This window comes from Littorina saxatilis, linkage group LG2 (genome assembly GCF_037325665.1).
Source record: "Littorina saxatilis isolate snail1 linkage group LG2, US_GU_Lsax_2.0, whole genome shotgun sequence".
NCBI lineage: Eukaryota > Metazoa > Mollusca > Gastropoda > Littorinimorpha > Littorinidae > Littorina > Littorina saxatilis.
In genome coordinates this window covers 7,040,157-7,056,139 of record NC_090246.1, presented here as the reverse complement: position 1 = coordinate 7,056,139, position 15,983 = coordinate 7,040,157, and the positions used below count along the sequence as shown (strand labels likewise).

Here is a 15,983-nt window from a genome sequence, read left to right as displayed (position 1 = left end):
GAGCGTCTTCTGTGTCTGTGCCTTGAATGTCCGCTTGTGGTCCATCAAACATATCTGGCACATCTTCTTCGTCGATTATACCTTGCTGTGCTAGAATTTCCAACACAGCGCAGTGGGTCCTTGGTGGTTGACCGTACACGACTTCAAACGGCGATTTCCCGGTTGTTTCGCTGATGGACGTGTTAATCGCGTAGACGATGTGTGGAAGACCTGCGACCCACCCTTTCTCCTCGTTGGCCTCGAGCCACTTCCCCAGCTTGACGGTGAGGTCGCCGTTACCTCTTTCAACACAACCTTGTGATTGTGGATGTCTCGGTCGTCCATTTATGATGGTCATCCCACGCCATAAAGATGCCAGTTCCTTGATCACGCCAGCCACAAACTCTTTACCGTTATCGGACTGCAATACTCTTGGAGCGCCAAACAAGCTGAAAGTGGTCATCAAACACTCTGCGACACCAGCCGCTCGTTTCGACTTCAATGGGAAGGCCCAGCTGAATTTGGAAAAGTGGTCTCTCAAGTGTAGGATCCAAAGGTAATCGCCATCAGGAACACTGGTGAAATCGATCAGATCCAACTGCATTCTCGTCATGAATCCAAGAGAGATGATTGGCTTTCCCGCTGGTGGTTTTTTGATGGAGATTCTTGTAGCGCATTCCCTGCATGTGCCGATAAAGAGTAGAACTAGACCATGCTTAATCCAGGCATAGTTTGCGCTCACCTCCGCCCACGTTTTGGTTCTTCCGGAGTGTCCAACTCGGATGTGGCACCTGAAAAAAAACACGGGAATGTGTGTGAGAGAGAGAGAGAGAGAGAGACAGAGAGAGAGAGAGAGACAGAGAGAGAGAGACAGCGAGAGAGAGACAGAGACAGAGAGACAGAGAGAGACAGAGACAGAGAGAGACAGAGAGAGAGAGAGAGAGAGAGAGACAGAGAGAGAGAGAGAAGGAGAGAGAGAGAGACACACACACACACACACACACACACACACACACACACACACACACACACACACACACACAGACTAACCGTTTAATGGTGTCGTAGAGGTCTTCTTTGCAGACCACTGGACGAGAATTCCTCAAGCAGTACAACACGCTCTGGCTGCCGATTTTATGGAGTTTAAAAGTCTTATGGCACCATGCTTTGAAATGGCCACCAAGTTCACAGCGCTCACCCTTCTCCAAACTAAGAGCTGAGAGAATTTTCTGGTACTTTGCTTGGTCAATACTAAATGTAAGGCGGTTCTTTTCAGATAACCGCGCAACATATTCGTCATACAGTTCGTAAAACTTCCTCTTCTGTTCCTCTTCCATCGTTGTCATTTGCAGAAGTGAAAAGTCAAGTATGCGCTTCCTTTTGACAGTGACAAGACATTTTAGCTCGTCGTGAACTATTCTCATACGCTGAACGGCTGAACATTTGTTGACAGTGACAAGACATTTTAGCTCGTCGTGAACTATTCTCATACGCTGAACGGCTGAACATTTGTTGAAACATTGATCGACAGTTGTACCGGGACAAAGTCCGATCGGCAGTTGTACTGGCAGGATCGGCTATCATACCGGTACAATTGCCGATCGGACTTTGTCCCGGTACAACTGTCGATCAATGTTTTTACAGTGAAAATCGGGTGTTCTACCAAAATAAGCTGGTAGAAACTCGGATCGGCAGTTGTACCGGGACAAAGTCCGATCGGCAATTGTACCGGTACGATAGCCGATCCTACCAGATCGCTGGTTCTACCGTGACATATACAATCCATGACTGAGTTCGGTTGTTTTCTGAATCTAGATCTGCCGTGCACAAACGTTCAACACAAGCAAATTCCCAAGGCAAGTAACTCTCATACTTTGTCCAGCGACAAGAGTAGTTCCCCTTCCGAATTTCTTTTCAGTCAGTTTCTTCGACAACAGACTGCAATCCGACGGTCAGTTATCAACAATATTTCATTTCATAAACAGATCACACGCAACCAAATGCACACATCTCATCAATTTAAAAAACATAAAGCGGTTTCATTCACTATTTTCCCCAGAAAACTGAACTTCATACAGTTTTTAACGTTGGAACACGGGTGCAAAAGTTCGTCTGCTAGTCCCATTTGACGAAAGAACATTATCCTGAGCGATACCAAAACATGAACAGAACAGAACACACAATATCTGCCTTTACCGCCACAGCAGAATAACAACATATCTGTGTACTTGATTTTTGTCCAAAACAGGGAAACTGACAAGAAGTGTTAACAGAATGGAATGATTTACACGGAACTATACAACCGCGCATTAATCGATCGCCTGCGCAGGTTGACAGGTTGAGTGATTAGGATTCGATCAAACTTCGCACAAAAACTCTTGTTTTCTTTGAATAACTGAAGAAAGGAGGAATAAAGAGGTTACACACCTCGTCTGGAACTGGAACTGAGACCATTATTTTTAATAATCACTGAGACTCGGCATGTAACCTCTACGTAATGATTTATATAGCTTGCATGCATTTGTGCTTAAATAAATCTTAGTTGCAAATATATTTCGTGTAAGTAATAAAGTATGAGACGGGAGGTTTCGTTGGACGGAGATGACACTTCTTGTGCACGTGTAACTTTCTATACGGGGGGTTTCGTTGAATGGAGATGACGGTTCTTGTTCACGTGTAACTTTCTGTACGGGAGGTTTCGTTGGATGGAGATGACGGTTCCGCTTGTTCACATGTAACTTTCTATACGGGAGGTTTCATTGGATAGAGATGACGGTTCTTGTTCACAACTTACTATACGGGGGGTTTCGTTGGATGGAGATGACGGTACCGTTCTTGTTCACGTGTAACTTTCTATACGGGGGGTTTCGTTGGATGGAGATGACGGTTCTTGTTCACGTGTAACGTTCAATACGGGAAGTTTCGTTGGATGGAGATGACGGTTCTTGTTCACGTGTAACTTTCTATACGGGGGGTTTCGTTGGATGGAGATGACGGTTCTTGTTCACGTGTAACTTTCAAAACGTGGATGTACTCTTCTTGCAACTGTTGGCCCTTGTGGAAGTCGAGTTACGGGCCTTGGTATAAAAAGTATGCTCGTTAAACAGTTTCGTAGAAGGTTGAATTCAATTAAAAAACAACGCAACTTATGGATCGTATTTGGATTTGCATGTTCGAGCGTGCAAGTGTTAGTCTAAATGCATTATTTCTGTTTTGTCCGAACCAGAGATGCATATGCACAGATGAACGTTCTGAATTTTCAATCGCTGGGTGAATAAATCTGGTTTTAAGGTGAATGCAATAAATACACTCAGCTTCTAGTTACAGATGGAAAGAAGGGGTGTGGTAGAATAATGCAATGAATACACACAGCTTCTAGTTACAGATGGAAAGAAGGGGTGTGGTAGAATAATGCAATGAATACACACATCTTCTAGTTACAGATGGAAAGAAGGAGTGTGGTAGAATAATGCAATGAATACACTCAGCTTCTAGTTACAGATGGAAAGAAGGGGTGTGGTACAATAATGCAATGAATACACTCAGCTTCTTGTTACAGATGGAAAGAAGGGGTGTGGTACAATAATGCAATGAATACACACAGCTTCTAGTTACAGATGGAAAGAAGGAGTGTGGTAGAATAATGCAATGAATACACTCAGCTTCTAGTTACAGATGGAAAGAAGGGGTGTGGTAGAATAATGCAATGAATACACTCAGCTTCTGGTTACAGATGGAAAGAAGGGGTGTGGTAGAATAATGCAATAAATACACTCAGCTTCTTGTTACAGATGGAAAGAAGGAGTGTGGTAGAATAATGCAATGAATACACTCAGCTTCTTGTTACCCCCCGCGGGTTAGAGGTAAGAATTTACCCGATGCTCCCCAGCATGTCGTAAGAGGCGACTAACGGATTCTGTTTCTCCTTTTACCCTTGTTAAGTGTTTCTTGTATAGAATATAGTCAATGTTGGTAAAGATTTTAGTCAAGCAGTATGTAAGAAATGTTAAGTCCTTTGTACTGGAAACTTGCATTCTCCCAGTAAGGTCATATATTGTACTACGTTGCAAGCCCCTGGAGCAATTTTTTGATTAGTGCTTTTGTGAACAAGAAACAATTAACAAGTGGCTCTATCCCATCCCCCCCCCCCCCCCCTTTCCCCGTCGCGATATAACATTGAACGGTTGAAAACGACGTTAAACACCAAATAAAGAAATAAAGAAAGTTACAGATGGAAAGAAGGGGTGTGGTACAATAATGCAATGAATACACACAGCTTCTAGTTACAGATGGAAAGAAGGAGTGTGGTAGAATAATGCAATGAATACACTCAGCTTCTAGTTACAGATGGAAAGAAGGGGTGTGGTAGAATAATGCAATGAATACACTCAGCTTCTGGTTACAGATGGAAAGAAGGGGTGTGGTACAATAATGCAATGAATACACTCAGCTTCTTGTTACAGATGGAAAGAAGGAGTGTGGTAGAATAATGCAATGAATACACTCAGCTTCTTGTTACAGATGGAAAGAAGGAGTGTGGTAGAATAATGCAATGAATACACTCAGCTTCTTGTTACAGATGGAAAGAAGGGGTGTGGTAGAATAATGCAATGAATACACTCAGCTTCTTGTTACAGATGGAAAGAAGGGGTGTGATAGAATAATGCAATGAATACACTCAGCTTCTAGTTACAAATGGAAAGAAGGGGTGTGGTAGAATAATGCAATGAATACACACCGCTTCTTGTTACAGATGGAAAGAAGGGGTGTGGTAGAATAATGCAATGAATACACACAGCTTCTTGTTACAGATGGAAAGAAGGGGTGTGATAGAATAATGCAATGAATACACACAGCTTCTTGTTACAGATGGAAAGAAGGGGTGTGGTAGAATAATGCAATGAATACACACAGCTTCTAGTTACAGATGGAAAGAAGGGCTGTGGTAGAATAATGCAATGAATACACACAGCTTAATTCTTGTCACAGATGGAAAGAAGGGGTGTGGTAGAATAATGCAATGAATACACACAGCTTCTTGTTACAGATGGAAAGAAGGGGTGTGGTAGAATAATGCAATGAATACACACAGCTTCTTGTTACAGATGGAAAGAAGGGGTGTGGTAGAATAATGCAATGAATACACACAGCTTCTTGTTACAGATGGAAAGAAGGGGTGTGGTAGAATAATGCAATGAATACACACAGCTTCTAGTTACAGATGGAAAGAAGGGGTGTGGTAGAATAATGCAATGAATACACACAGCTTCTTGTTACAGATGGAAAGAAGGGGTGTGGTAGAATAATGCAATGAATACACACAGCTTCTTGTTACAGATGGAAAGAAGGGGTGTGGTAGAATAATGCAATGAATACACACAGCTTCTAGTTACAGATGGAAAGAAGGGGTGTGGTAGAATAATGCAATGAATACACACCGCTTCTAGTTACAGATGGAAAGAAGTAGTGTGGTAGAATAATGCAATGAATACACTCAGCTTCTAGTTACAGATGGAAAGAAGGGGTGTGGTAGAATAATGCAATGAATACACACAGCTTCTTGTTACAGATGAAAAGAAGGAGTGTGGTAGAATAATGCAATGAATACACTCAGCTTCTTGTTACAGATGGAAAGAAGGAGTGTGGTAGAATAATGCAATGAATACACTCAGCGTCTTGTTACAGATGGAAAGAAGGGGTGTGGTAGAATAATGCAATGAATACACTCAGCTTCTTGTTACAGATGGAAAGAAGGAGTGTGGTAGAATAATGCAATGAATACACACAGCTTCTTGTTACAGATTAAAAGAAGGGGTGTGGTAGAATAGTTTAGTACACCCTTTGACTGCAATTTATTTTCCTTATATAGTCAAACGCGTCTTTATTAATTTCCATATAAGGTAAAAGGTGGCATAAAGCTTTGGAAAAAAACCAGAAAACCATTGTGTAAATATCTGAGCATGATCTTTGGAGAGCTAAACCATTGTGTAAATATCTTAGCATGATCTTTGGAGAGCTAAACCATTGTGTAAATATCTGAGCATGATCTTTGGAGAGCTAAACCATTGTGTAAATATCTGAGCATGTGCATTTCTTGTCAAAATTCATTTTACGTTCAATGTTTAGCTGCGCAGGAATCTCCGATTACCAACGTGCGGAAACAAAAATGAACCCCAAACAAAAGGAGTTTTTACACCGATTCGAACCCAAATATCCAGCCCCACCACATGAGAATGATCCCACGTACACAATCAGTATTCGTTGTCATTGTCTTGGAGAAATAAGAAAATACTACATGGCTTGCTGTGTCCAACCAGATTTACACGAGTTGTATTTTTAAATATTGAACTGCGAGTGAAAGCGAGCTGTTCACTATTTGAAAAAGCAACGAGTGTGAATCTGGTACGACACAGCAAGCCATGTAGTATTCTGTTTATCCTACATACTGTACTTCCGTGTATTTTACTAAAAATGTCTGTTTTGGAACCTCGATCACTTCTGAAGCCTCGTGCAATCTATTACGTCAAAGTAAAGAAACGTCACTCTGAAAGTGTGGCGTGACGGCGACGTGTTAGTTCTAACAATTCATTGAGGGTAATTAGCGAGTGCATTTTTTTTCTATAATGACGTTTGTCTCGGTGACTTTGGCATCATAAGCAGTGGAAAAACAGACTTGCTTGACATGACCTCATTTACATGATATACACACGTGTGATTTGAACGATTATTATCTTACGAGTGTCTCTCTCACGTATGTAGGATAAATCCATGTAGGATTCTCTATATTTCTTACATTATGCCCGTTTGCAACTGAAATACACACCGAAAAACCTTGAATGCTAAAATTCTTTCGTCTGCATCGAAAGAATTGCCCACTGTTGCCTAGTTTCTGTACTTCTGTCGTGAGAACAGGCTGACAGCGACGAGTTAAGATTTTGCACAATGAGGAACATTCCTCACTTGACACTTATACCCCAGATGTGACAGTCAGCGAAATAGACTGAATCTTCGCGGAACACAACTCGCTTTGTCACTAAAGAGAGCGACCTTGACACTGGTGAAGTCAAAAGTTCGAGAGAAAAAAATTGCTTTTTACATAGAGGGGGAAATCGAGACGAGGGTCGTGGTGTATGTGTGTGTGTGTGTGTGTGTGTGTGTGAGTGTGTGTGTGTGTGTGTGAGTGTGTGTGTTGTGTCTGTGTGTGTCTGTGTGTGTCTGTGCGTGTGTAGAGCGATTCAGAGTAAACTACTGGACCGATCTTTATGAAATTTGACATGAGAGTTCCTGGGTATGATATCCCCGGACGTTTTTCATTTTTTTTGATAAATGTCTTTTATGACGTCATATCCGGCTTTTTGTAAAAGTTGAGGCGGCACTGTCACACCCTCAATTTTCAATCAAATTGATTGAAATTTTGGCCAAGCAATCTTCGACGAAGGCCGGACTTCGGTATTGCATTTCAGCATGGAGGCTTACAAATTAATTAATGACTTTGGTAATTAAAAATCTGAAAATTGTAATTAAAATTATTTTTTTATAAAACGATCCAAAATTACTTTTATTTTATTCTTCATCATGTTCTGATTATAAAAACATATAAATATGTTATATTCGGATTAAAAACAAGCTCTGAAAATTAAAAATATAAAAATTATGATTAAAATTAAATTTCCGAAATCGTTTTAAAAACTATTTCATCTTATTCCTTGTCGGTTCCTGATTCCAAAAACATATAGATATGATATGTTTGGATTAAAAACACGCTCAGAAAGTTAAAACGAAGAGAGGTACAGTAAAGCGTGCTATGAAGCACAGCGCAACCGCTACCGCGCCAAACAGGCTCGTCACTTTCACTGCCTTTTGCACTAGCGGCGGACTACGTTCAGTTTCATTCTGTGAGTTCCACAGCTTGACTAAATGTAGTAATTTCGCCTTACGCGACTTGTTTTTTACTATCAAAATACGTCATGTTCGAGTGATGTACTGTTTGTTCAGATTGTTTTGATGTGAACCAAAAAGTGGTTTATGCACAAATATTGCTATTCTGATCGTGTGAGAATTCGGGGGTTGTTATTGGATAGACTCACACAGCCCTATTCCGATCATTGGGCCATATATCACGGGTTGATATTGATGTTATTATTATAATGTATTATTATTGTTTTAGGTGTGTAAATGTGTGTACGTTGAAGGCAAACCTGACGCAGACAAATTCTCTTGGCCATCGCGTAGTACAATCGTAGCTGAGTAAGCGTTATTTCGCAGGGTAAGCAATAAGTAGCGGGCAGTAATTAGTGCACAGTCGCGTGTGTATAGTAGGGAATTTCCTAATACGCTATAGCCGTATGATACCTGGCGATAGCTGCCACGATGCTGGACCCTGTGACGTCAGTCTCCAAAAATGGGAAGACGGCACAGGGCCCAAGCTTACTTAATCTAGGGAGATAGGGAAGACAAAACGGACGGACTGCAGAGATTTCTTGGGGGAAGGAGCTATAGACCAGACCAGAGGAAATAGAGCTAGGGAATAGAGTATAGGAGTGTTGACCGGCAGAAAAGAACAAGTTACTACTTAGAATAAGTTAGTATAGAAACCAGGGATAGCTAGGATACGACAGTTGAACTTGAATACAGTGCCAACAGAACAGTCTGCATCAGGTAAGCAAGTACGCACGTTGTTTCCCCTTTTGTGTCAAGTTGTACCCTAAATAAAAAGAAGAAGTTGTTGCTCTTGGTTTCGTTTGCATTCTTAAGATTGTTCGTACCTTGTTCTTTGTCTCCATTATAAAGATCTGTCTGTCCTCTCCTCATAAAGCCAAGCGAGTAAAAGTAATTATGGACATCTTTAATAAACATCTTTAAAGACCAGGTCGCCAATTCGACCCCGCGATACATATTCCGCAGGAAGTCTGCGAATATGCTTTTATATTCGCAATAACAAAGACGCGTGTTTCCGGTTGTATGAAGCACGCATACCTGGCCAGGTTTGCTTCTTCGAATGATGACAGACGATGCAATTTGCTTTTTATATTTAGTCAAAACTTAACATAGAGGGGGAATCGAGACGAGGGTCGTGGTGTATGTGTGTCTGTCTTTGTGTGTGTGTAGAGCGATTCAGAGTAAACTACTGGACCGATATTTATGAAATGTTACATGAGAGTTCCTGGGTATGATATCCCCAGACGTATTTTTCCTTTTTTGAATAAATGTCTTTGATGACGTCATATCCGGCTTTTTGTAAAAGTTGAAGCGGCACTGTCACATCCTCATTTTTCAATCAAATTGATTCAAATTTTGGCCAAGCAATCTTCGACGAAGGCCGGACTTTGGTATTGCATTTCAGTTTGGAGGCTTAAAAATGAATTCATGACTTTGGTCATTAAAAACCTGAAAATTGTTATACACATTTTTGTTTTTATCAAACGATCTAAAATTACGTTCATCTTATTCTTCATCATTTTCTGATTCCAAAAACATATAAATATGTTATATTCGATTTAAAAACAATCTCTCAAAATTAAATATATAAAAATTATGATTAAGATAAAATTTCCGAAATCGATTTAAAAACAATTTTATCTTATTCCTTGTCGGTTCCTGATTCCAAAAACATATAGATATATGTTTGGATTAAAAACACGCTCAGAAAGTTAAAACGAAGAGAGGTATACAGAAAAGCGTGCTATGCAGCACAACGCAACCACTACCACGCTAAACAGGCTCGTCAATTTCACTGCCTTTTGCACGAGCGGCGGACTACGGACATTGTCAAAAAATGCAGTGCGTTCAGTTTTATTCTGTGAGTTCCACAGCTTGACTAAATGTAGTAATTTCGCCTTACGCGACTTGTTTCTTTTTCTCACCGTACATGAAATACATTCCGTGTAAAATCCAGTTCTTTAACAGGCAACAAACCTTGCAAAATTCAAGTAAGCTTGGCTGCATTCTACCTGACGGTCTGTCCAATGTTTAGCATGTAACCAGAAAACTCTCCTTTCCCTAGATGCAACGTCCATTGTATGCAATTTTTAAATGAAGTTACCGGTCTAAAACATTAAACATCCGGTTATCTCGTATCTTTTTTGTGATACATGTCCGTGGATTCTTCAATGTTCGGTGATTTCCGTGGATATATGCGCAAAGGGATATGCGCACTAAACCGTCGTCTGCAATAGGCAACATGGACCATTCTGGTAGTTGTTGCTGACAAAAACATGTTTTCAACACAGAATAGGATGTCAGAATAGCAATATAAACGCTATTGTGTTTTTAGAGTAGCAAAAGGGTCCGATATTTAGACTCGAACAAGTGTAATGCGACTCGTCGGTTAGATAAAATAGAAGCTGAGAAATATGCAGTGGAATGATCGGACTACTTTCAAGTGCGACCGTACCAAAAGTTCATATAGTGAAAACACTTCCTGATGCCCTGTATGGGATGTAAATAGACGTAGCATTAAGTCCAAAAACATCAACACACGCCTAACCACAAATAGAGTGTACTAAAGGAATTACGAAATGGTCTATTGTGACTCACGTTCGGAATCCCTCGCGAATTTCTTTGTTCAGTGGGGTACATGAGGGGGTCTCGGCAAGCATTGACACCCGTAAGTGCCTCACTGAACAAACAACGTTTCTTGGGATTTCCAACGGGAGTTAAAATAGAACATTGTGTAATATATATGTGTTGTGTATCATGATGTGTTTATATTACCGAAATCATGATCTAGTGGAAAGGCGTCCGCCCCGTGATCGGGAGGTCGTGGGTTCGAACCCCGGCCGGGTCATACCTAAGACTTTAAAATTGGCAATCTAGTGGCTGCTCCGCCTGGCGTCTGGTATTATGGGGTTAGTGCTAGGACTGGTTGGTCCGGTGTCAGAATAATGTGACTGGGTGAGACATGAAGCCTGTGCTGCGACTTCTGTCTTGTGTGTGGCGCACGTTATATGTCAAAGCAGCACCGCCCTGATATGGCCCTTCGTGGTCGGCTGGGCGTTAAGCAAACAAACAAACAAACAAAATGATCTAGCTTTTTCTGCACCCAGCTGTCAGCAATAATGTATTGTGTATAACGATGTGTTTATCTTAATGTAGGGGAGACCGGGGCTAGTCCGCCTACTTTTATGTTTTTGGTAGCATAACTGGCGAGTTTGATGAACTAGAAGACTGATTTTTTTATTTTACATCAAGACAAATGTGTAGCTGATATCAATGTGCAGACAGTTTTTATGTGCGCATGAACATTTGTTGTACATACTGCTTTAAGTAGACCTACCCTAACGTAGGCGAACTTGCCCCCAAGTCGGGGTAAGTCCACCTACAGGGTGGGGCAAGTCCGCCGCTCTCATCCCATAGTATGTACAAGACTAGTAGTGGGCAAGCTTTAGTGGGAAAGCTTTTTTAATTCCCTTCAATATTTAGGTTCAAAAATGCCAATGACAAAATACGAAAGAATGTAACACAAAATTACGTTAGGGGAGACCGGGGCTAGTCCGCCTACTTTTATGCTTTTGGTAGCATAACTGGCGAGGAGACCGGGGCTAGTCAGTCTACTTTTATGCTTTTGGTAGCATAACTGGCGAGTTTGATGAACTAGAAGACTGATTTTTTTTATTTTACATCAAGACAAATGTGTAGCTGATATCAATGTGCAGACAGTTTTTATGTGCGCATGAACATTTGTTGTACATACTGCTCACGGCGAACATGCCCCATGACAAATAGGCGGACTTGCCCCTGCACGGGCAGGCAACTCTAGTGCCAGATAGCGAGCACAACATGGGAAGGAAGAAGCAAAACTTTCGTCAGAACTCGACCTTAATTAACGCACTTTCACTCGACACCAAGACGAAGTATTTGTTCTCAGAGGTAATGCATCAAAACCTAAGTCAACTCCTATGCATTCATGTTACAAAAATGAAGAAAAACACTTTTTGTGATCTGTACTCACGATATATGGGCGCGCAACCTCTGAACTTCTGCAGGATATGGCGGGAAGAAGGGACACCACTCTCACATGGTGTGAATGACTAAAAGGTGGCAAACGTAAGAATAAACAGACAAAGACGGATGTGCCCCGGGGGCGGACTAGCCCCGGTCTCCCCTACACATAACTGTCAGCAATAATGTATTGTGTATAACGATGTGTTTATTTTACCGAACACATACCTGTCAGCAATAATGTATGGTGCATAACGATGTGTTTATTTTACCGAACACATAACTGTCAGCAATAATGTATTGTGTATAACGATGTGTTTATCTTACCGAACACATAACTTTCAGCAATAATATATTGTGTATAACGATGTGTTTATCTTAATGTAGCCTACACATACCTGTCAGCAATAATGTATTCTATATAACGATGTGTTTATCTTACCGAACACATACCTGTCAGCAATAATGTATGGTGTATAACGATGTGTTTATTTTACCGAACACATAACTGTCAGCAATAATGTATTGTGTATAACGATGTGTTTATCTTACCGAACACATACCTGTCAGCAATAATGTATTGTGTATAACGATGTGTTTATCTTACTGAACACATACCTGTCAGCAATAATGTATTCTGTATAACGATGTGTTTATCTTACCGAACACATACCTGTCAGCAATAATGTATGGTGTATAACGATGTGTTTATCTTACCGAACACATAACTGTCAGCAATAATGTATTGTGTATAACGATGTGTTTATCTTACCGAACACATAACTGTCAGCAATAATGTATTGTGTATAACGATGTGTTTATCTTACCGAACACATAACTGTCAGCAATAATGTATGGTGTATAACGATGTGTTTATCTTACCGAACACATAACTGTCAGCAATAATGTATGGTGTATAACGATGTGTTTATCTTACCGAACACATACCTGTCAGCAATAATGTATTGTGTATAACGATGTGTTTATCTTAATGTACACATAACTGTCAGCAATAATGTATTGTGTATAACGATGTGTTTATCTTACCGAACACATAACTGTCAGCAATAATGTATGGTGTATAACGATGTGTTTATCTTACCGAACACATACCTGTCAGCAATAATGTATTGTGTATAACGATGTGTTTATCTTACCGAACACATACCTGTCAGCAATAATGTATTGTGTATAACGATGTGTTTATCTTACCGAACACATACCTGTCAGCAATAATGTATTGTGTATAACGATGTGTTTATCTTACCGAACACATAACTGTCAGCAATAATGTATTGTGTATAACGATGTGTTTATCTTACCGAACACATACCTGTCAGCAATAATGTATGGTGTATAACGATGTGTTTATCTTAATGTACACATAACTGTCAGCAATAATGTATGGTGACCGGCACGGTTGGCCTAGTGGTAAGGCGTCCGCCCCGTGGTCGGGAGGTCGTGGGTTCGAACCCCGGCCGGGTCATACCTAAGACTTTAAAATTGGCAATCTAGTGGCTGCTCCGCCTGGCGTCTGGCATTATGGGGTTAGTGCTAGGACTGGTTGGTCAGGTGTCAGAATAATGTGACTGGGTGAGACATGAAGCCTGTGCTGCGACTTCTGTCTTGTGTGTGGCGCACGTTATATGTCAAAGCAGCACCGCCCTGATATGGCCCTTCGTGGTTGGCTGGGCGTTAAGCAAACAAACAAATAAACAAATGTATGGTGTATAACGATGTGTTTATCTTAATGTACACATAACTCTCAGCAATAATGTATTGTGTATAACGATGTGTTTATCTTACCGAACACATACCTGTCAGCAATAATGTATTGTGTATAACGATATGTTTATCTTACCGAACACATACCTCTCAGCAATAATGTATTGTGTATAACGATGTGTTTATCTTAATGTAGCCTACACATACCTGTCAGCAATAATGTATTGTGTATAACGATGTGTTCATCTTACCGAACACATACCTGTCAGCAATAATGTATTGTGTATAACGATGTGTTTATCTTAAGGTAGCCTACACATACCTGTCAGCAATAATGTATTGTGTATAACGATGTGTTTATCTTACCGAACACATACCTGTCAGCAATAATGTATTGTGTATAACGATGTGTTTATCTTACCGAACACATACCTGTCAGCAATAATGTATTGTGTATAACGATGTGTTTATCTTACCGAACACATACCTGTCAGCAATAATGTATTGTGTATAACGATGTGTTTATCTTACCGAACACATACCTGTCAGCAATAATGTATTGTGTATAACGATGTGTTTATCTTACCGAACACATACCTGTCAGCAATAATGTATTGTGTATAACGATGTGTTTATCTTACCGAACACCCGATCTAGCTCTTCCTGCACTCTGTTCTGCACTTTGCTGTCGGCACCAATCAGATAGGTGCACCAGTTCATCGCAGCCGCTGTTGTGTCATGTCCCTGAAAACATGATCAGCACGTTATCACCTATCTATGGTATATTCATCACGTCAGACATCTATGACGGACCCACCCGGCCGCGGTTGTATTATGTCCCTGAAAACATGATCAGCACGTTATCATCTCTCTATGGTATATTCATCACATCACACATTTATGACGGACCCACCCGGCCGCGGTTGTGTCATGTCCCTGAAAACATGATCAGCACGTTATCACCTATCTATGGTATATTCATCACGTCAGACATCTATGACGAACCCACCCGGCCGCTGTTGTATTATGTCCCTAAAAACACGATCGGCAAGTTAAGTGATGACGAGGTCACCCTTCCTCAACCCCGAAAACACCTCAATCATGAATGTATATAAAATACTTCATATTGTATTATCTACTTTTCATGGTACATTCATCACTCAGACAGGCCTACACTTGTGAAACCTCAAGCGTAATAAATTATGACAGGCTCACCTCAAACATGAAGGTATCCACTAACCCTATGGTACATTCATCACATCAGACATCTATTTAAGGCTCACCTCAAACATGAAGGTATCCACTAACCCTACGGTACATTCATCACGTCAGACATCTATTTAAAGTTGACCTCAAACATGAAGGTGTCCACTAACCCTATGGTACATTCATCACGTCATACATCTATGACAGGCTCACCTCAAACATGAAGGTATCCACTAACCCTATGGTACATTCATCACGTCAGACATCTATTTAAGGCTCACCTCAAACATGAAGGTATCCACTAACCCTATGGTACATTCATCACGCCGACCTGCTAACACTTGTGAAGCCTCAAGCGTAATAAATAAGATTTTTTTTGAATTTTCAGCGAAGCAAATGGTGTTCAAGTGTAGCTTTTTCTAATATGCATTCGCACTTCCGCATTTATGCTATTTCGTGTAAGAATATATACATTTGTTTAAAGGTTTTTTTAGAAAGCAGGAACATAATTATCAATAGAGAGTGTTTGCAGTGCAACTTTTCAGTGTGAAAAATGTTTTATGACCCATAGTCTGCCGCTTCACGGAGTGAAATCACGCCAAACATGAAGGTATCCACTAACCCTCTGGTACAATCATCACGTCAGACACCTATTTAAGGCTCACCTCAAACATGAAGGTATCCACTCACCCTACGGTACATTCATCACATCAGACATCTACTTAAGGCTCACCTCCAAACATGAAGGTATCCACTAACCCTACGATACATTCATCACATCAGACATCTACTTAAGGCTGTCCTCAAACATGAAGGTATATCCACTAACCCTACGGTACATTCATCACGTCAGACATCTTTGACAGGTTCACCTCAAACATGAAGGTATTCACTAAACCTACGGTACATTCATCACGTCAGACATCTATGACAGGCTCACCTCAACCATGAATGTATTCACTAACCGTTCAGTACATTCATCACGTCAGACATCTATTTAAGGCTGACCTCAAACATGAAGGTATCCACTAACCCTATGGTACATTCATCACGTCATACATCTATTTAAAGCTGACCTCAAACATGAAGGTATCTACTAACCCTACGGTACATTCATCACGTCAGACATCTTT

At 40.7% G+C, this 15,983-nt stretch overlaps 2 protein-coding genes across 2 annotated transcripts in view; both read right to left on the bottom strand.

Moving 5' to 3' along the window:
- Positions 1 to 15,983, bottom strand: part of LOC138958097 (ras-related protein Rab-37-like) — a 299,221-nt gene that overhangs the window by 128,951 nt on the left and 154,287 nt on the right. The window lies entirely within an intron of this gene.
- The window catches only part of LOC138958095 (cytochrome P450 4V2-like), a 54,464-nt gene that overhangs the window by 19,569 nt on the left and 18,912 nt on the right, over positions 1 to 15,983 (bottom strand). The window contains exon 7 of the mRNA XM_070329159.1: positions 14,286 to 14,388. Coding sequence (XP_070185260.1) covers positions 14,286 to 14,388 — 103 coding nt within the window. The remainder of the gene's footprint in view (positions 1 to 14,285; positions 14,389 to 15,983) is intronic.